We start from the raw sequence: 26,841 nt of genomic DNA, 5'->3' as shown, positions 1-26,841 counted from the left end.
AAACATAGAATTAAGATGATTCTTGCTGAAGCTAAGTCCACAGGCATATATCCACCAAGCAAAGTGCAACAATATAAAGAAAATAAACAGATAAACCACAAGGCTTCAAATTCCACATCCTTCTACTTCCTAGTACCTCTGACCTTGAGGGGTAACTGGGGAATCAGTTCTGTACAGCAGACACCAAGTAGCTGCACCAAAATATCTGTACAGAATTTCTTTTCATACTAGCATGCAGCAAAATGCTTTTGAGTTAGTGAGATGGAAAAATTTACAAAAGGATTCAGGATCATGGGGAAGAGCAGGAATAACTTCTCACCCAAGAATCTGGAAGTTTAGAAATAGAGAAAGATTAGCCTCCATGAAATGAAGAGAGGGAAGGGTAAAAACAAAACCTTGCCTAGAATAGTAGAGGTAGAAATACTGTTTCCTAGTGTTTTCTAGTGTTCCTAGACTCACCACACCAATTTCTTTCTGTGCATTTTTAATGCCATCATCATCTTCCAGTCTCTCCTCTTCCTCCTCCTCAAACAAGCTTAACACTTTCTTAGCTTGGGTCTTGACATCTTTCTCCAGAGCTGGTGGTGATGTTGCAAACAGATCTGAACTGCTGGCTGGCTCTGAGGATGCTGCTGCAAAAGCCTCCACAAAAAAAAAAATAAATTAACACATCAGCCTGTTATTTATTTCAGGTTTGCCAAAAAACCACTAAGCTTTCTTGGTTAAATGCCAGCAGTGGTCAGAGTTCTGCAATCCATTACCAAGCAGCCAACTATGTTCAACTTATTTTTCCTAAGCAGACAGAAGAGCGACATGCAAATTAGCAAGAGACAGTAGATAAAGAAGACAACACACTTTATGGCTCTGAAGGGATACAAGTTTCCTCCTGTACCCTACGCTGTAGCCATGTTGATAAGCGACTTCCTGCATAAGGTTTCCTCCTCATCCGTGTGTTAGGTTGCACATGCGCCACAAGGCTGCATTAAGCATTATCTCTGAGTTACCTAGTTCATGCAGTCTGGGATTCTCTGGAGTGGGCAGCACTACCTGAACCTTCAATGCGCTCACGAAAGTGCAAAGCATGATAACTACTCTGGAAATTCATCAGCTGGTAATTCCCCAACAATCACTCAGTACGACCATTCCCAAGATTAAGTTCTGCTGAAGCTGCTTCAATAATACACTCAATACACATCAATACTGTTCTGTAACAGTATTGCCCAGGAGAAATTCACAATCCTGAAAGCCACAGCTACCAACACCATTTATAACTCATCAGACAGTATGTTGAAACACAGTTACTGTGCTTGAAGCAAAGCCTACACATTAGTATAGGGTACCTTTTAAAGGAAAGCTCTGTTCATGTGAATAAAGATTACCCAACCCACTCTGGAGGAAAAATGAAACAGATTCCCACCCCCATCCCACCCCCCCAAAAAAACCCCAAACAATTCTCTCATGTACATCAGTTAGGAAACAACTTTTAAATGCCATTTAATCAATTTGCTGTTTGACTGACAAGTGATTTTGCTAAATGGAGACAGAGCTATTCTCTCCTTGGCAACAGAAGAGGCAATCCAGAAATTCTGTCCCAGAGCGGCACTGTTAGATTGTTTGTTTGTTTGGTTTTTTTTAAACTGAACCTTTACCAAACTTCAGATTAATGTAAGAAAATCCCTCACTTTTTCCTTTGTTTGCTGCCCTGCAACGTCTGTTCCTCTAGGCACAGGAACTGCTCCAGGCTCTTCTAAACACCACAATGTATCTTCTACCTGATTAGACTTCACTGCTCTATCTGGTAGATCTTCATTTTCCTCCTTTTCTTCTTCATTAAAGAAGGGTGGTGCTTGTGCTGGTTTTACTTTCTCCTGCAAAATTAAGAGAATGTTGGTGACACAAAATTGGTGGGTATATAAGAAGCATATACTGCTGTGGGAAAACAGAGCCTCAGTTTGCTTTCTGCAGGGGTCTAGGACACTGGCAACATGCTTGACTTCTGCTTTCCTCCCATGGGACATTCTGGTTTGTGACTTTTGATTTCTAGTATTACAGGCTCTTGAGTCTGGTAGAAGAGTGCCAGGAAGCAGCTGCAAGCTTAGAGCAGATGCCCTAGGAATCTTGTCTGGTTGGTGCACCGTTTCCTGTGACTGCTAACAGCTAGACTGTGGCTTGCCTATTTCTTCTTCTATTCCCCAGCCTATTATCTTTATGGGCCATGACAACTGTTCTCCTGGTAAGCAGAAAGGCAAGGGGGGGGGGAGAGGGGCAGCACACACACACACGTACGTACAGGAATTCCCACTACAGATACAGCTGCATTAAGCTTTTGCAACTCCTACTCTCAATTCCAAAGCACAACCAGACAGGCAGTACCCTATGGGCTAAGCTCATAAGACAGAGGACAGTATAAGCACCCGCAACAGAGGGCCAGTAAGAAGCCTGTAGACACATCTGAATCAGCTTGGGTTGAGGTGACAAAGGGTGAAGCCCTAGCTTCACAGTCAGCAGTAAGCCGTTTTTTCCTTTTAACGGTATTTTATGGTTGAGAGCTCTCAAAACATTCTCAGGAAAGGCTTTTAGTATAAACAAAACAAATTCAGGGTTAGTGGTCAAGAAAATTTTGAAATCTCTATTAGGCTGATGGCAGTAAGAAGTTTTACATTTAAGAGTTCAGTCTGCCCTGTTCCCATTCCCAATCTGCTAGAACTACCATTGTCTAAAACAAGTTAGACTTAAATTCAGTGCCTAACAAGGAAGATAGACTATAAAAAGGCTAAATGTTCCACATTAGTTTTAAAAGAAAGGGGAGGTACCACCACAGCCTTAGCAGCTGAAGGAAGTAGCGCTGATTGGGAGCTGAAGAGCGATTCTCCATTAACAGCATCATCTTCAAACAACAACGATACCTTCTGTGGCTTTCTTTGGCTGCAATGAGAGAGAGGAGAAAGTGGAAGATTCAGTGCAAAAGGTTCAGAGGCCATGCACTGCATCTGTTTAAAAGTATCGCTTAACTAATAGTTAATAGTGATAAAGTTAAACTAATAATTAAAGGACTATCATTTGTAGCAAGTGGTCCCAGATACAGGACTCAGCTTCCTCACTGTCTCAACAATTCTACCACCCTCCCTTCTTGTCTGCACAGCTTTCTGCAGAAGTGAAGATAAAAAGAGGTCAAGAGGATTTTATATCACAGGCATGGAAATGCAGAGCCCAGTTCAGTGGTGGCAAGGAGAATGATCCACCACAGATAGAAAAGACACAAAAGAGCCCAGCCCTGCCCATTCCCACTCACACACCTCTACTTCCTCCTCAGCAGCAGCAGCAAGGGACAACACTTGCAATATGCCTGGGTCCATCTGGTTTTGAGGGTGCTGCTGGGCTGTTCTGAAAAAATGCCCCCCGCTCCCTTCCCAGGACTGTCACCTCTCTTTAGTGATTGCAAATAAATCTTCCTCATCCTCTTCCTCAAAGAGGCTTGTCTTCTTCACAGCTTTAGGCTGACTGACAGTCCTAGCTGGTTTTGCAGGGTCCTCTTTTCGGTCATCTTCAGAAGGAAGTTTAGCTGGCTTGGAGACATTCCAGTGTTCCTTAAAAATAAGGAACCCTTAAGTTTTCTTTTGTCTTGTTCAAAGCCACTTTCCCATCTTCTCTATAAGCAGAAACACTTCAGCATCTTGGCAGTCCTTGTGTCTCTCTACTAGTTTATTTTCCTGCCTTTGTGTTAGCCACTGTAGTCTGACATTGCTCAGGCTTTGCACAGGGCCTGGACACTTTTTGGCATACAGTATTTGCCCAGCAAAACAGGGTACACACACTTTACTATTATAGCTGCTCTTAACAACTGAGGTTAGTGTCAACTGCAGTCACAGGAGTAAGGTCACCCACTAGACCCTGATTTGAGCCACTTAAATAATTAGCAAGTCTGATGTATGGGGAAAAAAACAAAACAAAATAACCTCAAGAAAAAACACAACACCCACACCCAAGACACCTCATTACTGGAGAGCATGATGCTGCACTTCTTATTTCCTCAACTTTCAACCACACTAATTTTTTTTTTTCCCTCTCTGGAGCTAGCATTTAATCAAGCCTACCCACTGAACAAGTAAAAAATCTACATTAGAAGGAAACATTTCTGGGGTTGGGAGAGTTTTCTGGCTTGTGTGTTTTCTTATTCCCAGCATTTCAAGTGGTTTGCTCCATTGCCCACCTCTGTTCATCCCCTTTCTGAAAAGGACTACAGGCATGTTGAAGTATGAACTTGGTTTATTCTACATTAAGATAAAAATGCATCTAAAGATATTACTAGTATCCACTAAACAGGCAATTACAGGACAGGTTATAAAAACCAAGTCTACACAAAAGAGTAATTTTGGGGAGTGGGAGGGCTATGAAGAGTCTGGATCCTATTCATATGAGTTAGTTCAGAGACTTTCCAGACAAGTTTTTAATTTACTTAGCGTCTCTGGCTTTCATATAAGATGCAGAACAACACCTAATCCATCCGTAGAAGAGGGCTGCTCTCTGGGAAGCCTAGTTATTTATGTTTCATTTTTCCCATCCCTAGATTTAAAAAAACCAAACCAACAAACAAAAAACCCACCAAAAACCAAGCAAATAAAACAACCCACCAAACACCACCACACACAAAAAAACCCCACCCCAAAAACCCAAAACAAACTCACCACATATCTATCTAGAACTGCTAAACTTTCCTTACAGAAATTAAAGCAGTAAGAGCAAACTTATTTTTCCCTTTTAGTATTTTATGTCAGATTTGTTGGCAGCAGCCTCCATTTGCTATGAATCATTCTATAAATTACATTGAAAATACTGATTTTCTCTTCCACATGACTTCTGTTACCTAGATCCTGAGATAATTTGGGCCAAGAATCAGACAGCTTCCTCAGCTGCAAACAAGTCACAGGATTGGGGTAGGCACGGCATGTGGACACAGCAGAGTTTGACTGTGGTTCCCATCTCAACAGATTTATGCTTTGCCCAGCATAAAGCCCAGTAACCCCTTTCAACCAAATCTTACTCCTCAGTACCTCCTCATCACTGCTGAACAATAAGCTGGAGGCTTTCTTGAGTGACTCTGACTGTTTTGCTTTCTCTTCCGGGGGTTTTTCCTGTTGCTTCTTGGCAGGTACCACACCAAAGAGATCCTTAAAATAAAATTTAAAAAGTCTATTTAAAAAAATCAAAAGCCAAAGCCACAATGAAAAGCCCACTGAGAAGTCATCAGCATGCAAGACACTGTTGCCATCCACTTCTCAGGTGAGTAGGACAAAGAAATGGTGTTTTGTGAATCCTTTTTGAAGACAATTTCAAGTGTGATACAGTATTTTGGTACAGGGAATTCTACACACACAGCATTTGATAGACCAGAAACTTGTAAGCACACAGCCTGGTTTTGGCCCACAGATTCTCCACCATAAGGCTTGACCAGCAGCCAGAAACCACCACTCAGCAATTGTGTTGCACAGCAGCTAACACAATGGGGCATTGTTTTTACATCTACATAATGAAATAGAGAATTCCTATTCTGAGAGGACAGGCAATAGGCAAGCTGAACCACTACCACTGGGCAAGAACCAAGACTTTTCACCTGAAGACACTCATGCAGATTACTAATAGGCATCGGAATATACAAAAGCATGTGTTGACTTCACCACCTAACACTTATGCTTTTCTCCACTCAACTTGAACTTCAGTTCCATAACACAACCTTCATGGCAGATACCAGAGACCTTACCACATTACAAAACGTTTCACTACCTTGACAGTTGCTTCTGAACAGCCCCTATTCAGAAAGGTGAGCTGGAAGCAGCCCCCTCTTGAACAGGAAAACTTTATCTTGAGTTTGCAGAAGTCCCCTATCTTATGGCTCTGAGCAGGCCTCGTATTTGCTTCAGGTTAAGACTATGGGGTAAGTTAACTCACCATGAAGGCTGCAGGCCTAGAGTTGAAAGCTCTTTGGAGGGTGTGTGGGAGGGAGAAGAGGGTAAAAAACATATGAAAAGCACACACTAATTCAATTTTGTTAAGTTTCTTGCACAAACTGTGCTCTGATCTCAGCTTCTACACTAGCAGCCACAATTCTTACGCACTGAAAAGCAAGAAAAAAGGAATTCACCAGCCATGACACAAGAGAAGCAAGAAGTCATCCATGTGGATAGGTACCACAGGCCAGGATAAAACAGCTTCTTGAAGCTCGTAACTGTTCTATTGCTCAGTGTTCTCTAGTCCTATCAATCAGAGGGATAATGCCCTTCATGTTTAGGTTCAGAGATGATATGCACTGACTGCAAAATACTAAAAAGACACCAAGAACTCGCAAGAGTCCCTGCTACCATTCTCCTTCATAATGCTGTCCACATGCTCAGAACTGCTACACAATGCAAGATCAATTTAGTGCTCCCTTTACAAGCTTAGTGTTGTAAACTTCTGAATATTTCCGGCTGCATTTGCAACAGGCTGTGCAGGAGGGTTCCCATACACAGGCAGTATCAGGAAGCGGTACTTACCTCTTCATCATCATCAAACAAGGAAAGCGGAGCTTTTGTCATGGACTGGCTGGTGGGAAGAGATGTAGCTTTGGACTTCACAGTTTTACTTGATGAAAACAAGTCCTGTGTAAACCAAAGAAACGTCACTTTGCAAAGCAATGCTATAAGTTTAAGAACTCCAAATGGGACATTCGTGTTTTTCCTTTTAAAAAAAAGTGTTTAGTGTGCCTGTGAAGTAGGGAAAGATTGTCTTACTCTGATGTACCAATCACCTGCAACTCCACGGGGATTTCCCTCAGCTTTGCAGATTAATTGCTAGCTGGAAGCTGAGGACACAAGACTAAACATATGCAGTCTTTCATGACTCTTGCTCTTGATTTGCTGATCTTTCCCCTCTTTAGGCTTTCAATTTATGCCTGTGCATACCACACAAGTTTAAATCTCTGAAGACAGGGAAAACGTTCCCAGAGATTTCACTCTTGGAGCAAGAAAGAACTTTCAGGATGGCTGGAAGTAGATGCATGGATGTCAGAGTTCCCAATCCTACAGATAAATGAGGAGTCCCCGGATAGGAGTGGACTGAAGTCAGGGTGACTCAGATCCCAAGATTTCTGTAGGTATTGATTAAAGAGATACTCACTTCAGAATCCTCCTCATCAGAGAAGAGGCCCCTCTGTTTTCTTGGAGGTGTTTCAGATAAAGGCTTGAAGTCCTCACCTGAAGATGGTTGACTCTTTAGGACAAATAAAGACACTGCATCAGCACCCATTTAGATTCAGTAAGGGCAGGCACATCATATGACCCTTTCTAAGAGGCATGCTGCTGGCAGCGTCCCAGCAGTTGAAAGGACAGAACACAAGCTTGTCACCCATGGGCTGAAGTCCAAAACTCATGTGCTGAGCGAGTTCCTCACATGCAGCCAGAGCTATGCACAAGTGACTTGTAGGTCTTACCGTAGGCCTCCCCTCCCACCACCATCCTTCTCAGCAGAAAAACATATGCAGCAACTCATGCCAGGCCCCCTCATGAGTTAAACAAAACCATTTTGTTTAACAAGCTGTGTTTTGTAAAGGAAGAGGGCAGTTTGTGGCAGCCATCATTTCCTGCATTAGCACAGCACAGCCCCAGCCTGCCACCAGCTATATTGCCATTAAACTCAGAAAGATTCCAGACTCAAGCACTACTGTCAGCAAGCTTGGAGTATAAACCAGCCCTCACTTCCTGACAGAGCAAGAGTGGTGCTGCTGAATCAGTTCTCATTCTCTCCTCCAGGAAAGCCATGTGCTATGAGATCAGAGCAATGGCATTGGATGACCTCCCACCACTACTCCTGCTCCATTGACCACGGATACTCTTGCACTGGACCAGAAATAGAAGCTAGCTTTGGCCCTTGTGCTCAGGTGCTTCTCATAAGGCAATATGGAGAAAGTTCTACAGCAATTTGCATTAGACATCCCCAGCACTGTACACTTCTCAGTCCAGAGGGGAGAAGCGTCACTGTACTTCATTATGTTCAAACACTCCTTGGACAGCAAATATGTATAAAATGAATATATACAATCTCTGCCGTAGAAACAAAGAGCATTACTACTTTCCTCAAGACACTGCTCTGAAAATGGAAGTGGAGTTGGCATTAGGAGGCTCTCATAACTCTGTACATGTGTCCTCAGCTTTTTAAACACTTCAAGTACTGTATATGCTTAGGGAGAACTGTGACATCCACTTTCCTCTCCCACAATATATACAAGCGATGAGTTACCAGTTAAGTTGCTATCAGCAGTTGGTATAAGTGCAGACACAGTCTCCGCAGCACAGAACTGTGACACCAAAGGTTCTTAAGTCAGGCTGGTTTCATTTCAGCCATGAACTTCATAAACATTTTTTATTATCAGAGGCTTCTCATTTTGCTCTCATTTCAATCCTGCCTTAATAAGATTCTTCCAATCACACAACCCCCCTCCCCCAAACCCAACGTTTGAGAGGCAAAAGGCATTTAATGACCCCTGAAGCACTTGGGTCATGGAAGACCCTATGAACCTAGTTCTGTTCCACAAATATGGCACTTCCATAGTGTTGCATATGGAAAGACTACTTCAGCTGCAGCAGTAACTTTTTCCTAAAACCTTAGCCATACGATCCATTTTATATGCCATTACCTTGTTTTCCATGACCGTCTCCCTACGGCTTTCTGTTTCTTTAGTTGTGCCAGCAACCACAGGAGGAATTGCAGGTTTTTCCTTGAATAAGTCACCTTCTTCATCATCATCAAATAGGTCAGCTGTGGACTTGACTGTATTGAGACAAAACAAACAGGGAATGACAAGAACAGAACAGCCAATACTGAACAAGAGAAGATACCAGAGTCACAAAAGATACTATGCTCCCTTTTTAAAGATGACCAGCATCAGGAGTCTTTAAGAGAAAAAGCTAGACAAGCTCTCAAAGTGAAACACCACTTACCTGAGAGCACTGGTGACAGAGAGTGCAGTCAACAAGCATTGGGGCAGAGTCAGCTGGCACCTCTAAAGGCAGTGTTTTGTATTGGCTTGGCACCTCTAAAGGCCTAGAGCCTGCCAATAGGGAGTGTTGGGCACAGGGACTCAAGGCTGTGTGAATAAAGTCTGTACCATTTCCCTGATTCAAGTCTAGATACTGCCCTAGCAGTAGGAGGAGCATCCTAAGAGAGGAAAGTCAGTGGAGAGCATGTGCAAATAAACTTGTTCCACACTACTCTGAGGAAAAGAAATGCCAATAACAAAAAAACCCCCACAAACCCCAAACCCGAAGAACCCAGGCAAAAACAGCAGTGATGCAGGTTTGAGTTTTGTAACTCATTGGTTCCGATCAGTTTGAATTTGGTAACCTTTAGTGTTTAATCTTCCACCACACATGTATAGAGGTACCTGAATCTGGAGGCTTTTTAGTTGCTCCCACAAAGAAGTCATCATCGTCATCATCAAACAGAACAACTTTCCCAGCCTGTTTAGGAGTTTTCTCTGTGCTCTGTGCTGCAGATTTCTTGTCTTTTTCCACAATTACAGTGGAACTAAACACATCACTTCCTCCTGCAGGTCAGATGGGGGGGGGGGGAACCACACAGAGATCATTGCCAGAGTTACTGAAAAGCTGAACTTGTGCCATAGTAAGTGGAGCCAGGCAGAGTTTTCATCACAGCAACTTTTAACGCGCTCCTGCAAAAACGCCGCATCAAAAGCATTAGCTAGAAACTTCCTGATAAAGCCAAGTCACAGACAGATGGCCCCTCACTCTCACTGCAATCACTTCTTCCTCAAACCTGCTCATCTCCCCTGGGAACAGCAGCCAGGTTCTGTGTTAAAGCTAGAAAACCCAGCAGTCCCATGCTGTTGCCCTATGGACTTCGCAAACCAGAATCCTACTTTAAGCCACAGCCTAACTAATAAGCCACAGCACTGTGGACAAATAAAAGCGGTAAGGTGCTTGAGGAGAGGGAAGGACAGGTGACCGAGTTCTCCCAAGGAGCTGCACTTGTCATGCAAGACCACTAGCAGTACTGCAGTATGAGGCTGAGTTTGGTCCCGAGATTCCTGCATACTTCAGATATGGCAGTGATCAACTGGAGTAAGCTGGCAAAAACTGTTTCTTCTACATCTGGTGTGGAAATGCCCGGCTTCAGTGATATGTGCATGTTGATAGATTGTCTGCAAATACTTTTAGCATTTTTGGTAAAAACTGGCAGCCTGGTTCTAAGCTTGTGTTTTTGCTTCTTATGTATAGATGCGGGGTCGGGGGGGGGACGGGGAGGAAGAGACTTTAATTGAAAGTTTGGCAGAAAGTAGAACTGCTATTTGGTTAAAAGTCAGCAGGCTGCATGAATTTTGACCAGCACAGCAGCAGTTTATTACTAAAAAAGTGTATCACACAATTAGAAAGTGCCACAGGATTGACAGGAATGCAGCCACAAAGTTTGATTAATTATTAAACATTCTCAGGTTCCTAAGCAAACTGTTCACTGGGGAATGTGTTCATCAAGTGATTTTGAATAGCAAAGGAGCCTCAATCTCGGTTTTTCTCTGGTGACTTTAGCCTGTCTACAAGTTACTGAAAGGGAGCAACTGAAGACTTTGAATAAATGCTACATATAACTTAATTCCTGATGAACTAGAACAGGACACTGTTAGAATGATGGGAAATTCGCTGCTTATGCAACAGTACCTCCAAGAAAGAGCAAAGGATAAAGAAAACTTCAATCTGCTGTTTTAAACTTTGCTACCAAGTCTTATAATTATGTAGAATGACCATTGCTGATGTGTATCTTTGATCCTGGAGTAAAAAGGCTGTATTTGTATACATCCTACTCTAGAAATCATGCTGACTGAGGGCTCAGTTAACTGAAGCCATAATCTTAAAATAGGCCTTTCTTAATAAAAGGCAAAACTTAAAATTAAGGTAACTTAATCAGGTGAAGATCCTACACAGAGACAGAAATCAAAGTCAGTTGATTCAAAGAGACTGGTGACGCGTTTCTTTTCATTGCTCAGCTTGAAGTCTGATATGGAACAGGGATCTTAGTACAAGTCTTTTTTTTTTTTTTTTTTCTCCGAGTTATAGATCTGGTCCTTCCCCATGTATGCAGATCCTCCTAATCAAAACCAGAGAAACAAGATTGCTCTTATTTAATTTACCTGTGCCACAAAAAATATAGGAACTTGATGTTTAAACTATTCTTCTGCTAACCCAAGGGAATATGATCAAATCTGAAAGATCAAAATGCACTTCCTTCTCCGAGCATAGAGGGAAGGTGTGACTGCATGCACTGCAGACTTAAGCTGTGTAATATCAGTTAAAGTAACACACATCCTTAAAAGTTCATAGCACAACACTGGAAGCTGACAGCTGCTAATATCTGCCATCAGTGATATCTACCTTCAGAGCTCCTACAGAATCTTGACTATCCATAAAGCATGCTGCAGTTTAGGCTTAGCATGGTAGAAGCACCTGTATTTGTCACTAAGCATATGATCAAGCAATGCAGTGCTGCTGTATTTGGATAATTTTCTTCTTTAAAACCTCCCCAGTAGGTTTTAAAGAAAAGAGCATTTTGTGCGTGAAGCAATTTGCCATTGAATGAATCATACCTGGGAACAGAGATACTGCACCTGCAGGAACTTTCTTTAAGGACTTTGTAGAGGACGCTGAAATCACAGAAGTACAATACAAATGGATGCACTTGTTTTATGCTGTCAAAACCTTCAGAACTCTACCATAGAAATAGGAATCCTAGAAGTCTTCTGAGTTTCTTTTTTTTTTTTCCTCAACAGCTCAGAACTCTTTAGACATCCTCCTTGAACTTCTGGGTTTTTTGCAGGTATATATATCAGTCTAGCTATTTTTCCTCCATTAAAACTCCACAAAACAGCTCTACTAAACTGAAGCTTATAAACATGATATACATTTACACATAGCATTATTTACAAGAGTTCGCATTCACACACTCAAAACCACTTCAACACAATACACTCAAAACAAAATGACTTTGTCTCCCAATCTAGATCTGAAAATTCATCAAATACAATGCTTCACTAAAAGCTGCTGCAGTACAGAATGTGTGCTCAGACTCCTTAAGGGTCTAGACATGCAGCTAATGGGAAACTCAGATGTGCATTAATCTGCAAGAAGAAATCTTTATTCCACTCAAACCCACAACTGGATCCTGCAAAGTACTCTTCAGCAGCAGGAACCCAGTGCATGCAGAGAGCTCTGCCAACATCAGTAAGGACATCCGTTCAGCTCCAGGAGAGTAGGTGCGTGTAAGAGATCATAGTGAACAAACACATTTAAAATTCAAGGAAAACACAGCTGTTCTCCATTAAGACTGGGGAGGAGAAGAGACTTGCCAACAATTGCTATTCCAGACTTTCTAGTTTGGAAACAAAACAGTCTAGCTGCTAGTGGTGATAAATCACAGCATAGACAGGACTACAGGAGGCAACAATTGGTTCTTACCTTCACTTACTGGGACTCGCTCCTCTCTCTTTTTTGATTCTTCTCCTTTTGGTGCTTCAGCAAAAAGATCACTCTGACGGTAGATGTAAATGCAAAGGGAAGGAAGTAGTGAATTTGGTTTTTGTAGGAAAAGACAGCTGCTGATTTTTCCATGTAGAATATCCACTTCTAAGCCAAGACAGAGGAGGTAACCACTACTCCCTTCTCAAAAGGATGTCTGCACATATAGACTTAAACCTAGGTACTCAAGCATTAACTTGAGTGCATACATTCCGAAGAGTAGCTTTCTGTCTTTAAAATTTAGTTTACACTGATTATCAGTCTGTTTACTGCAGAGAAGGAATGACCTTTTATTTGCACATCTTCAAGGGCTTACACTAATTAATCTACAGCTGTTTAGGTCCTGATTACACCCTTCTAAGCTTTCCTATTGAAGCTTATACAGTAAGGTTTGAAGGAAGAATTCAGGTCAAGACAAGCATAAAAATACTCCTGAACTTCACATGGTTAAGATGAATGATTTATATTGTTGCTAAGGAGACGCTAAGACACCAGTGTGGTGCAGAGATATACATTATAGCTCAAAAGCATTGCAGGACACTCCAACAAAAGTCCTTGTGTTCAGGTTGCAGTTGCCCTGTGCTGATCCTCCCTGAGAATCACAGCCTAGATTTCCAGGAAACCTCCAGATCTTGTGAGTACTGACCACTTAATTACTTGAAAGCCTCCCTCTTATGGGAAGTTGGGTATTAGAGGTTGCCTACCTGGAAACTCAAAATGCATGGTCTTTGTATAAAGCCTTGTGGAAAGAAGGCAGCAATACTTAGGAAAGAGTAAGGGAGCACAGGGCTGTGGCAGGGATGTCAGTGATTAATTGCACATTTGTCAGTTACTATTTGCCTGTTGACCTACTGCGGCTACCTTGCGGTACAGTAAGGCATCTTCACTTACCTTGTGAAATGGAGAAGTTACCCTTCCTAGATGATTAACTTTCATGTAACAGAAAACCAAGAACAAGTGTATGCAGGCAGGCAACAACAGAGACAAATCTGCTTGGCTGTCCTGTGTCTACAGGATGAGGAAAGTGGTCTTGGCAATACGTAACCAAGAGGCTCTAACGATAGGTTCATCTGAATTTGCACCGACACAAAGCTGTCTTGCACTATCAGATTACTTTTTTTTTTTTAAAAAGCTGTTGGCTGCCACTTCGAGAGCACCTTCATATTTTCTCAATAATGGCTGCGTTTCAGTGGAAAGCACTGCATAGAACTATCCTCTTCCCTTCACACAACGCCCCTGTTTGGTGCTTGTTGGCTATATTCTAGTAGATTGGCATGGTAAGCTTAAGGTCAGCTGTACATGAGACCTCCTTCCAACTTTCAGTCTAATAGCCTCCTTGGCTCCAAGGAACACCTGACTTGTGTTCTAGTTGCAACGACAAACACAACATCCCACAAAGGCAACAGTTTGGCTACTATTCTGGACTAACCTTGACTGTTACCATATCAGCTGCATGATAAAATCAAAAGCAATCATTTGTTTTACACAGCTATGCTATCAGATTCTTAAATCTTAAGTATCCCTGACATTGGGTTTCTGTCCCCTTTCATGTGCACAAACAATGCCAAAATAAGGTCAAAATGCACTTTGTGCCATTCCTTCATCAAGTCAGCTCTAGATACAAAACACAAGAGTAAGCTTAAGGTGATTTTTTCTCGCCAATCCAGGTAACCCAGGAATTGTACAATAACTAGATGAATAGGGAACTTTTAACAGCACAGAGACAGAGCAACCCAACAGCATCACTGTCTGGATATTGTACGTGAAAAATAAAGTGGGAAGGGCATCACGTTCTCTTTCCTCTCAAACTTCTCCCCCACCCAGGGAGAAAGACAGAATGACAAACTTCAGTATTCTCACAGGCATTTTAATAGAAATCTGCTATTTTAAAATAAACAAACTGTATGGCATTTGGTTTACCTCCACAGATAAAAGTGAGGTGCTGAGTAAGCTCTGCTGGAATTAGAACCTGTCTAATGTAATGCTAGAACCACACTTGCATCTCTCATCAGCACCACTGCAGAAGAGAGGGCTTTGTGCCAAGGGGAACATAAGTACCTCATTCATGTAGTTCTGTTTCTCCACTGGAAAGCTATACTGTCCCACTACACTTGAATATTACCAAGCAACAAAATGCTGTTTCCTCTTCCTGCCTTCCAGAAGTGGGAATCTGTGGGGAACTTTTGTTTTTAAAAGGGGGACACACTCAATTGCTACCCTCTCCAGCATTCTCACCTCTTCATCGTCAAAGAGACCTGTTCCACCACTGAAGAGGCCACCCCTAGAACCAAACGGTGTGAAGTCTTCATCAGTCAGCTTAGGAGGCTTGAAGATGTCATCATCTTCATCTAGAAAGCAGAAGAGCCAAGAGCTGTTGTGGGACTGACCAAGTTTCAGGAAAAGGAATTAAAGAGACAACCAAAATAAAAACTGGTTTGATTCCATCCCCTCTCTCTTACAGACATGACACATACAGAGAAGCTGCTGTACACAGATTGGGTTGTATGTGGTTGTTCCACAAGACCACATTTAAGGAGGAACTCTCACTAAGCCTGTTTCTAGACTTGTTTTACATGCACTTCACAACCTAGATTTGTTTACACGCTCACCTTGAAGAATGTTCACTGATATCCCACCCAGTTTCTAGAGTAGATGCCACAGTTTCCTAAGCAGTGTCTTACAATCCAGCCCGCAATTCAAAAACAAGACAGGAGGATATCCTACCATCCGACGGAACTCTAACTTCCTTCTTCTCTTTCAGGATCTTCCTTGTTTTGGTCTCTGATGACAGCACTTTAAGAAGAAAATTTCAAAGGAAAAATAAAATAGTTCACCTTTACTTGTAGCCTGTGATCAATCTATGGTAAAAAGCACCTAAAAAAATAATCTAACCAAGCTGACCTATATGTTTACATATGAATCAGCCCACTGAAGCAGTTCTATGAAGTACAGGTTCTAAAATTAGCACTTAAAATTGTAATTGCATCATTCTGTCAGGCACTGTGGGTTCAACACAGTTGCCCACACACAGACTACTGTCACCTGAGATGCCAGAGAGCAACACAGCATTCCAGATGGTACAGACCCCACATAGAGCATGCAGGACCTTTGAGCATCTCAAATGGCTCCAACATATTATACCTTGATTCAGCTACCAAAAGCAAAGCCAGAGTTTTATTTCCTGTGGCCCTACCATCACAAGGTTATTTCAATGAACAGAAGATTTCCCTTTAACTGAACAAGTTAAGCTGGTAGGTTTTATACTCTGATATCCACAGACCTAGCTTGATTTTTTTGAACCGTGCGAGGACACATACACACACTGTTCTTGTCTGCTCATGCTCTCAAAATTACAGGTCAAAAGCAGGCTCACAAGCACTTGCAAACTCAATTTCAGTCAGCTATTTTCAACTGCTGCTTTGCTGCAAGAATAACTACTTGAGAGAGGTCTCTCCCTTTGAAAGTGACACAAAAGTAAATGCAGTATTTAGTCTAAAATATCATGGAAAACAGTAGCAAGGAAAAGTTCCTCAAAACGCAGTATATTGAAGCCACAAAGAGGAAAAAAACAAACGACCCACACCACATGAAAGCACCGATCTACTGCTTGAGGGGTTTTTCACTGTACAGCTCACGGAAAGACTACAGTGACCAGTGGCTACCACACGCTCACTTGAAACAGAGGGAAGTACATGTGGTCAAACACGCAGTTTTGCATGCAGAGGGAGAATCGGACTGGAGAGAAAACCTTTCCAATAATATGTGTGCTTGAGAAGTGACCTGTCTCACCTGAAAGCAATGTGTTTTCCACTATAACACTCACAGAACTCCAATTCAATCCTATAAGCTATGGCCAAAAAGTTTCTCAGAACACAAAATAGTGTCTTCAGTTCCTCTTGTTGGGCTTTCACCTAATACATATCCACATAACAGATCTGTGTAACTTCACATATTGTTACACAGAATGTCCTGTCCAACTCTCTCACGAGTGCCCCGCTATCTCACAAGCACTTATCAAAACTAAAGAGTTAACTTACACGAACGCTCTTCGTCTTGTTTGGCTGGTACTTCTCCTTTGATTCGGGCTGCCAGCTCATCTGCAAATGATGTTGGCCTCTTCTTTTTCTAAGGAGTAGGGACAAATAACAGCATATTCCTTATATACAATCGTTACGAACTTGATGCAATTGCAATTATAAATACCGTATTCTACAGCCTCACTTGTACAACATCCTGTCTAGACTTCGACTGAAGCCCTCAGAAGAGGCAATACAGCTTTCTATTAAGAAAGCAATTAAGAGATTATGCGTGCATCAAGAGAAGAAAAAAAAAGCCATTTCTAGTCCCCTATGACCACATAATTTTTAAATGTCACCTCATTTGGGGAGCAGGACAAGCAAGAAGCATTTACCACACACAAATGCAACAAGTAATTTCTTAATGACCTTTAAAGACAGCTTTGATACCAGCTTAGGGTACGAGTCCCCTAGTTTAAAGGGGTAAAGCCTGGACAACCATGTTGAAAGATCATTCAGGATTTTTACAGGCCCTCTCTACAGGATCCCATCCCAGGTAACCGAGAGCTACCATTATAATCCCTCTAAGGACAGATTTTTCACGAGAGAAGTCAAATCTCTCCCTCCAGGGAGGCAACAATTACTTACAGGCCTTGTGCTTTCATCTAAGTCTCCATCCTCATCTTCCTCTTTTTCAGAGTCAAAGAGATCACAGCCATCATAATCATCTTCATCACTCATCTGTGCTGTCTTCTAAAAAAAAGTAATACCCTGTTGTGTTATCCTGAAGTTGGCATACAAAACAAGCACAAAACTACATCTGCTTAGATAAAAATATTCAAAGCAAACTTACTGAAAGGAGGGAAACATTCAGCCTGTTTGAGGTACTTCACAGCTTTTGAGGTAAGGAAGGAGTGCCTCTAGCTCCAGGCAAGTTGGTGCATTCTCTAGTACACCCCTGTGCTGTGTCACCGAACATTTCTGGACTAGAGACGCAACTGAGGACACTAAGGCTCTCCTCACAAGGAACGTACCACTACTATACACAAGCCTGAACTGCTTTGCCTGTGCTGCTTCCCTTAGTTTACAAACTCCTCTCCACTAAAGACCTAGTATTTAGCCTTAACTCAGGAACATTGTGATCAGCTAGTAAAAAATTATATCATCTTGAGATATTCCTAAGGTGGATACCAGAATGACAGACAATACATGCCCACATCTTGGCTTCAGTCATGTCAATAAGAAAAAGAGGATGAAAAAGATGAAGCGAATTGTGAGCTGGGGGCTGGCACAGACAAGGGCCCAGAAGTGAACTAAATCATGAACAACCCAAAGGTACTTGCTCATCTTAAAATACATTGGCCATACAAAGTTACCCTGTGAAGGTCAATACAGCTTAATGTAACATGAGTGCTTTTGTAATATTGTTTTATTAATACATAGATTAAAAAAGGGTTGCTTTTTGAAACATTGTTCTTTTGGCACTAAATCATTTCAGATTGAAGATCCTCACATAAAAGTCTTTTGCAGTGGCACATCTAAACATGGGTAAGATTCCTTCTCCTACTACCATCTACTACGAACGACTAAAGTCAGGCTTGAATTTTTCAATCTAAACATTTCTTTTCCCTTTTCATTTGTTATCCAAATGGACATACTTTTTGAACATTTAATAATGTTTGCATCTTTGATCTCATGTCATACCCAAACTGCACTGTTCCTTACTTCCTGCATAGCAAGTTTACAATTTTAATTATAGACCCAATAATCCCACAGGAGCCTAGTTTTCCTGGGGTAGACTGTTTGAACTCTCATGGCTCCAAACTAATTCCTGAGGAAAACACGTATCAGGCAATGCCGTCCCACATATGCTTTGCATCTAATGATGGCTTGCAAGCATGTCTCTAAGCCCAACCCAGGTTCAATTTCACAACACAGTGCCATCTGGCCAGGACAACCTTCCCATACAAAGTTATACAAATCAGGCTTAACCAAAGTTTTTAATAGTTAATTGTCTAGAGCTCTTATCTCCTCTTTCTTGCATCCTCACTGTGTCACAAGTGGAAAGTCTTTCAGGTAGGTACCAGGGTGCATAACCGTACCGTCTTTTGGTCATCTTCACTAGGGTTTCCAAATTCATCATCTGATTCCTGGAATACAAGAGACCCAAAGACAAGTATCACACATTACTTTGTCCAGTGGTTAAGGGAGAGGGCTCAGAAACTCTGGACTTGCTTAGGTTTGGACATTCAGATCTCCCCACCATGACCTGACCAAGGAATTGTTTCCCCACCGCTGACCATCTTTATGAATGGAGCTCACTAGGAAGTCATTAATTTAGCAAAGACAGCAAGCTCCATCTGGCAGTGCATCTGAGTAACTCAAAAGGGATTTAACTTTAACTGAGCAAAGACACCAAAAGCAAACTCCTCAGGAAAAAGGGAGTGCTTCCATAGCACAGTTAAAAAGCAGAGACATCCTAGCCAAGGCAGGCAAAACATATCAGAAATTGATAGTCCAATGCAGCAGATTTATGAGGCAAAGCCTGGAGGTGCATTACTGACACATACTTAACCTTTAAACTTGCTCCCGTTAGTCTCCATCCCACTCTTTGTAACTGTAATTTACAACAGATTTGTTCTCCATAAATGCAATTCTTGATAAGAATCTGATTTGCTTCACAAAGTGAAATTAGACTGGAATAAAACACTTCAATTTGAAGTATTCTACTACAATAGCAGTTAGAGCTAATACCACTTTATTGCTCCTCTGAAAAGCTGCAGAGGAAACTACTGCATAAGAATAATAACAAAAAGTACATTAACCACAACCGACATAGGGAACAGACATTGTGCAACATTATCTTGAGACCCCACATGAAAAGGCAAGGTAGCTAATGGCCTCACACACAACCAAGGACTCATGAATGCTTGTGCAAAGCAGCTGGTACTCTGTCACTTGTCACTTACCTCTTCCTCCTTCTCTTCACTGTCAATTACACTTCCACGATCGCTATCTACTGATCCTTCTATTTTCAATGAAAACAGAAAAGTTAAGATCAGACATGACATCTGTACACAGAGCAATGTGGTCACCAGACATATCAACAGCAACTTTAAAGGCTTTGTGAAGAGAACTAAAAGTCAGGTGGAAAAGAGAGTGGTTTGGAAGAGCTTTGAAGTGTGCTGAAATTTTAGCACTTTGCATTTCTAATACACAGAGCACAAGTTACTGAGAAGTTACTGCTTTGCATACCGGAAAAGTGGTTGTTACAGCATGATGCACATTTTTTTCCCCAGCTAATTACAGTGTGTATCTAAAAGTGCAAGAACACTACACAGTATAACCCAAGCTGTGAGTTAAAACAGACCAAAGTCTCAGATTAGGAACTAGTTACTCGCATCGGAATAAAAGGTCATGCCAGCACATACCTTCACTAGAGAGATCTCCAAGGCCAACATCATCTTGTTCCATAAACTGCTGAGAGCCAATCAAGTAAGGTAAAGGCCTGTCAATATAGAGATCCTGGAAAGAGACAATATCAGGTCTTTCTGACATCTAGGAACAGCTCTACATTGCTGACGAAGACAGAAGTCTTACACCCCTTGTTTTAACTCAAGAAAGATACAAGCTTGTTTAAAGAGAGTCCCACCAGACACGTGTTTCAAGTCAGCATGCAACTGGGTGGGCCAGCTGATGTTTATTCCTTTTTAACACTGTCAAAGAAGGGGGCTACTTGTATTTTTGTGGTCCCAACTTGTTTTCCAGGTGTCATCTAACAGAAGAATATCCTTGCAAAGACTTGCAGGCATCAGTCTTATCCCAAATCCTGCACCTAGGGTTCTTAATTACTGGGAGAGTAAAAACCACCTATGAAGATATGGTCTGTACCTAAAAAGCATGAAATTTAAAGGTCCTACTCCACCCAAAATTGAGGCTTCCCTTTCCAAGTTCACTGCCATTAAACTAACTCCCTTTAGGGTGCTGTACCTTAATGCTAACTCAACTACAAGACAAGCAGGTTACACAAGGAATAGCCCAGCAAGGAGCACTTCTCCTTCAGATGTAGTCATCAAATCCTCTTTTTAGGTAACGAATACCAATTTTATACCAACGCAGTGATACTGCTGACAGAAGCAAAGAGCAAGTCCAACAAAGCGAAACGCAAACCCGTGCTCCCAGCAAGAACAGGTCTCTGTACCTTTGGCTCAAGTATCAGTTCCACCCTTTCGTTACTTTCTTCCTCTTCTGAGTCAGAGTTGCCTGCTTTGATGTCTAGCTGTTCAAATGCACTGTCCAGAACTTGCAACCCATAATTCACTGCTTCTTGGATTTTGGGGATCAGATCAGCTTCTTTCTGTTCCCGTGTCTTTTCCTTTAGTAACAGGAACAACACATTCTCATTGCATTTTACTCAAGACTCAATCTCACTGCAACACACATGCAAAATTTTAACTTCAAATTAGTATAATGAAAGCTTTTTCACTATATATAAGAGAAAGACCTTCAGAAGCTTTTTTTGCTTGACTTAATCTTTATCACTCCCAGAAACAGAGATGTTCTAAACATCCACACCAGCTCCCAGCCCATCAAGGGAACATTTATGGTATAATACACCTAGACTGTAAGACGTATAAAAAGCTCCCTGAGTTTTTATTCCTGGGAATTGCAGTCAGATTCTGCTTCCCCAATTCACTACCTCTGAATCCAGTAAGAAGGCTCAAGGCCTCAGTTCTCTTGCTGAAAAAGCATGCATAGCCATTTGAAAATCAACGCATAAATCTTGTCTACTGGACACAATATTGAGCTTGGGGAGGCCCTAACAGATTATCATACACTGTAGTAGCCTTCAATGTTACTGTCAACTTTATGTTTGAATGACATACACTATCAAACAGAGAGACTTCAAGGAGAAAGGAAACAGTTTGGTTTGTAAGCTGTAAATGTCCATAAAATAAGTTTGAAAATGAGAAGGTAGACAACAGCTGCAAACATACTGCCAGCACTCGAGGCAGCTTAAGTTAACTACCTGCTCTGTTTTGTCTCCAACGTCAGCTTTGGGAACAGGCTCTTCCACTTCTTCATCATATACTCTCTAAAAAGTCAAGCAAAATTAATTCAAGTAAGAACAACATACTGCTGCAGGGGCTAAACCATGGGCACCACAGACAAAATAAAATACACTGTTAATGTGTAATTAATTACACATTAATTCATTACATATTTAAAAAAAGAAGCCATGGATGATGCCAAGCATCTTCATAGCCTCCTTCATGCATTGAAGTCATCATCCTGAAGTTACCATCAGGCAGCCTCTCAACCCAACAGAGGTAGTTCAAGACTGCAAATGTCACTGCAGTAGTAGAAGACAAGTTGACCATTTAACCCCGTTCACAGATTGACCTGAATACATTAAAAAAAAAAAAAAAAGCACTGCTTTAACCCCCCTAACATAAAGGTATTCTAGAAACCTTCAAAGTTGAACCTAAGTTTACCTATGGGCTGTCAATTTTCCTTTTGTTTTCTGTCATTTAGTAGCTTCATTTAGTAGCACTGTACCAGCTACTAAAAAGAAAGTTAACTCTGTCCGAGCCAAAACCAGGACACCTTCTTTAGTGTTTACCCTTCTCCTGTACTTACAGAGAAGGTTCACATCGTCCCTCAGCCTTCAGTTTGTTCTGATGATCCCTCCCATTCAGCTCTTTTAGCACTCTTTTGTAGGATCAGCTACAAGGAGACACAGGGGAATAAAAAGTCTCCCTTGAACCTGCAAATCTAAATCCAAATCTCTCAAACACAGGTGCAGTTATCCCCTGGGAAGAGACAGATCTCTCACATTAACTAAATTGAGAACTAGAAATGAGGCCTATTTCCACGCACTTAAATTTGGGAACAAACAGCTTTAAGCACCCAAGATTTAAGACATTTGGTACAAACTGTTCTCAGCAGAATCATTATGCTGAACAGCAAAGATAGGCCAGAAAAGACATTGCACCTCTGAAAAAAACCCACCACCACCACAAAACCCCACAACAAAAATCCAGATTTCCATCATCCTGTCCTCTGCCAGCATCTTTCCAATAATAGCATCATGACTTCAGATGAGACACGCGTGGCCTGAGAACAATGCTGATCAAAACAAAACACCTGATAAAACTCACAGTGCTAAAAAACCCTCCACAAATCTTAAAGACTATTAAAGCTCTACATCTTAATTATACACATGCTCCTAGTGATACAATGTTGTAACAGGCTTTCAAGTCTAGCTGTTACCTTTCTAAAATAGCAATAGGCATAAAGTGGGAACATTAACCAACAAATAACACTCACCGTGACCAAACGTAACAGACAACTGCCTGCAGTCCAACACCTTTAATACCAACTGGTTTTAGAGTAAAATAACACCACTGGGCAAATTTACAGCATCGTATAACATTCCTCATATTTAGACAGCCAAGTGCAGCCAAATGCTACATTCATGCTACCTGTAAAGATATACCAAGACATCCCAGAGATCCCAACTCATTCACAGTCCTAAAAACGAACCTCTGATCTCCATGTCATATATAAACAAGGAAGGGAGGTACCTCAGAAGACACAAAAGGGAATCTGCCAATATTGGATAGTGTATCACTCACGAAGGAATTAGGACCCCCTTTAACAGAAAGCGATTAAAAGCCACTTCACCTCTAAATTAACATCAGACTTGCCAAAAAGTCAAATCACTTCTCCACATTACAGTAAGGGACAACACCAATGTTTGAAGTACAAGCTTGATGCCGTACAAGAACATACTCACGTTCTCTATGAACTGCGTATTGGACAACATAAGAAAGTCATTGAAGACATTATGAAGGCGACAGTCTGTGGCTTTTGTTTCACTAATCAATCCATCTACTTGCTTTTTGATCTCATGAGTCCTGGAAATGGTTTGCTGTGAGAACTCTTGTAGAAAATGCAGAAGCTGTTTACAACAGAGGAAAGCAATAGTCAGCATCCGATTCCTTTTGGCACCGTTTATGACACAGGCAGCGCTGATCATACACTTCAACTGAGCATCAAAATAAACACAGTTTACACTAAAGCACCCCCACGTGCGCCCAGGACCAAGTCTTATCCTACTCTGTTTCCACTTCATTCTGCATTTCCTTTCTGGCCAACTCCTCGTTTTAGTTTTCTCGCCCGGACCGGAGGGTTAAAGCAACGGAGGAGCCTGCCGACCACCGGGCCCTGACCGGGACCGCCCTCCCCGCGTTCCGCCCCGCGGGGCCCCGGGGGCTGCTACCACAGCGCCCCTCACGAGGCAGGCAGGCAGGCCGACCCCCGGCCCCTGCTCGGGCCAGCGGGCGGCAGCCCCGCCCCGCACACGGCCCCTGTCCGACACCTCCCAAGCCCCGGGAGAGGCCGCGGCTGCCCGGGTAGCCGCGGCCTGCACACCCCTCCGGTCCCAGGCTCAGGCGCGGTCGCGGCCGCACCGCTCACCCCGGCGTCGGAGGCCAAGGACCAGCTCTGGCTGCCCTTACGGATCTCCTCCAGCGACCAGGGCCGCTCCCACACCGGCGCCGGCTCCGACGCGTCCCGCGGGGCCCCGTTCATCTGCGGGAGAAGGACAGTGAGCCGAGAAGCCGAAGCCGGTGCCAGTGCTGCGGCCGTACCCGGCCCGGGCGCGCCCGCCCCGGCGCTCACCGTGACCGCAGGCCGCGCCGCTGCCCCCGCGCCCGCCGGCGCCATCCGCCGCGCCGCCCGCTCGGCGGTCAGCTGAGCACCGTCACGTGACCCGCCGCCCGGCCCGGCCCCGCCCCGCGCTGCGTGCGTGCGTACGGGCAGGACGGCAGGGGGCGCGGCGGCGCCGCGCGCGGAGGCCGGGCAGGGCGCGAGGCAGCGCAGGCAGGCGCGCGCGGCCGGACCGTTCCCCCGCCTCAGGTGAACCCCAGCCCCGCGGCTGCCCGAGCGCAGGCGTGCGGGTGCAGGCGCAGAGGCACCGTCTCTTCCGTGCGGGGCTGTGGCAGCCGGGGGCCAGCCCCTGCTGGGAACAGCCCAGCCCGGCAGACCAGGAGGAGGAGAGGGCTCACCTGGGCACCCAGCCGGCCCTAAATCGGCCATCACGGCGTGCAGCCCCGGGAGGGCGGCTGAGCTAAGCCGGCTGAGCGTGCTCCCAGCCGGGTAAGGGATGGTCACGCCGTCCTTTCTGCGGGTTGCGAGGACAGTATCTCGCAGGCGAGGGGAACGAAGAACCGGGTGGGAGATGGCTTCGACCACTGCAACTGCTTCACGGGTCTGACACCCTTGACTGAGAGACCGTTCGTGACCCGGACACGTGCACAGAGGGGCCCTGCTCTGCACGGGGAACAAGGACGAGGGTGGCAGGAGTAGCAGGTCGTGGCAACACATCTGCAGCACGACAGCATTCCCTGCTGGAGCACTGCCACGGGGTATGCCGATGCCCAGTCTTACAAGTAGAGAGGGACCCCTTCCTCCTATTTTTCTTAGAAAAGTAAGCGCAAGACTTACCTTACAAGTCAGGTAAAATCTCCTTTGATTTATATTGGATTAGTCTTAATAAACCCACACCAGAATTCCAGGACTTGCTAGAAGAAAACACTATATACACTAACATAAATAAATATACGGTGCAAATCGCCAAACAGCCGATTATCCCTGGGACTTTACAGGTCAAACACCCACTCTAACTTCCCACTTTCCCACTCAGTCATTTTTTTCCAATGGATTAAAAAATCCTTGTCATACCACCATATTTAATATGTTCTTTATTACAAGTGAATTAACCAGAAAGGAAATGACAATAAAATCATCTGCTCTTCCAGCTGGTAATTAAATAATTCATTGGACATGATCAATATAGATCAGCCCTTGATATTAGCACACGGAGTTTATTTATTTATTTATTGCACTTGACTACACTGATACCACAGAAGACCTCATGAGGAATCAGGGCACTGGGTGAATTACTTCTTACTTGGGTTCTCAATTTAAGTAAGAAAAAATGTCCAATATCTCCAAGTTCTCATATATTGATTTGAATGGCTACATCCAGATACCTGAAGCATGTTGCTAGATTAGGGACATAGGAACTCCTAAAAGCAAAGTATCATCGTATTCCTTTCGATTCTATTTTTCTGTGATTCTATAACGAGATACCATTACTGAACTGGCTCAGACCTTCAGCCCTAATAGAATTTAAAGTATTTTAATATACTGGTAATAAAGCAGAAACTATCAAAGTCGAAGTAGAAAAATATGAGCCTAGGCTAGTTTCACAACAATGTCTTGAGCAAGATTGTTAAAAAACACGCAGATGGGATTAATCTAAAATTATTCTCCAAGGCTTTTAGTGTTTTGCCATAGTTCCTTCCTCCGCAACATCCCAAAAACCAGAAAAATTTGCGTTTACCTACTTTCCATATTCACCAAAATGTGGAATAAAGTCCAACAAGTCCTTTGTTGATAATGCAAAGTTCTACTTGCACAGAACTTTGTGCATTACAAAACCTGAGGTCTATATGCTCTATGTGTACTGATGCTGAAAAATGTAGGGTCTTACCATCAGGCAGCTTCAGGTCTGGGGGTCTTGCAGATTAGTTTCCATTAAAAAAAAAAAGAAGAAAAAAAAAAAAAGACAGCAACATGGAACCTGAATGTTCCCTTAGGGGAAATTGATTATTTATGATACATACACCAGTGCCTGAGCAGAGGGGGCTACAAATGGCACAATAAAAATCTGCTTTCTAGAAGTTCCAACCTAAATATTATGGTCAGGGTCCCAAAAAGCATTTCAGTCCTAAAATTTCTTTTAGAGAGGAATTTAAACAAGTTACTTTCAAAGGTTTGAGAGAAGATGGCAACAAGAAAAATCACTGCTGTTCCCCTCAGAACTTTCCAAATGAATATGTGATGTAAAGTATCAAAAGTCACATATGTCATGAGGGACTAATTTGCATATGAAGAAGCAGAACATGTAAGACTGCATAGAGCTGAGCTCTGTGATACCCATGCTCACAGGCATGCCTTAGCTCTGTGGCATCGCTTGCTACTTGTATGTGGCCATGAGATCTGTGTCTGTGCAACTCAGATTCCCTCGGACCTTCCAGAGCAGGGCAGAGTGCTTCTGGAATCAGTTTGGGGGACAAATTCTTTCCTGCATGGCCACAAGCACGGAAGTTGCAGCAGACTGGTGTTCCTTGCAATTCTGCTAGTGCCATGCAGCTGCTCAGTTGTGAGCAACTGCCTTGTGCATTTGCAGCAGTGTG

The 26,841-nt window shown here is 43.0% G+C and overlaps 1 protein-coding gene across 2 annotated transcripts in view; it reads right to left on the bottom strand.

Annotated features, from left to right (window-relative positions):
- LOC127017517 (WASH complex subunit 2A-like) overlaps positions 1–23,466 on the bottom strand; it is a 36,975-nt gene extending 13,509 nt beyond the window's left edge. The window contains exons 1-21 of one of the 2 annotated variants that reach the window (XM_050898617.1): positions 23,373–23,466; positions 21,603–21,668; positions 20,775–20,948; positions 20,005–20,098; positions 19,543–19,601; positions 18,676–18,723; positions 17,222–17,326; positions 16,595–16,682; positions 15,282–15,350; positions 14,793–14,905; positions 12,498–12,570; positions 11,630–11,686; positions 9,416–9,577; positions 8,669–8,802; positions 7,153–7,245; positions 6,531–6,635; positions 5,052–5,168; positions 3,424–3,587; positions 2,814–2,925; positions 1,683–1,868; positions 460–642 (exon numbers count right to left, since the gene is read on the bottom strand). In XM_050898617.1, coding sequence (XP_050754574.1) covers positions 460–642; positions 1,683–1,868; positions 2,814–2,925; positions 3,424–3,587; positions 5,052–5,168; positions 6,531–6,635; positions 7,153–7,245; positions 8,669–8,802; positions 9,416–9,577; positions 11,630–11,686; positions 12,498–12,570; positions 14,793–14,905; positions 15,282–15,350; positions 16,595–16,682; positions 17,222–17,326; positions 18,676–18,723; positions 19,543–19,601; positions 20,005–20,098; positions 20,775–20,948; positions 21,603–21,668; positions 23,373–23,402 — 2,232 coding nt within the window. In that variant the 5' untranslated portion in view covers positions 23,403–23,466. The remainder of the gene's footprint in view (positions 1–459; positions 643–1,682; positions 1,869–2,813; positions 2,926–3,423; positions 3,588–5,051; positions 5,169–6,530; positions 6,636–7,152; positions 7,246–8,668; positions 8,803–9,415; positions 9,578–11,629; positions 11,687–12,497; positions 12,571–14,792; positions 14,906–15,281; positions 15,351–16,594; positions 16,683–17,221; positions 17,327–18,675; positions 18,724–19,542; positions 19,602–20,004; positions 20,099–20,774; positions 20,949–21,602; positions 21,669–23,372) is intronic. The other variant, XM_050898615.1, reaches the window with a different exon arrangement.
- Positions 23,467–26,841: the final 3,375 nt, after the last annotated feature.

Source organism: Gymnogyps californianus, chromosome 6 (assembly GCF_018139145.2).
Source record: "Gymnogyps californianus isolate 813 chromosome 6, ASM1813914v2, whole genome shotgun sequence".
In the NCBI taxonomy this organism is placed as follows: Eukaryota; Metazoa; Chordata; class Aves; order Accipitriformes; family Cathartidae; genus Gymnogyps; species Gymnogyps californianus.
This window is presented reverse-complemented; position numbering and strand designations above follow the sequence as displayed.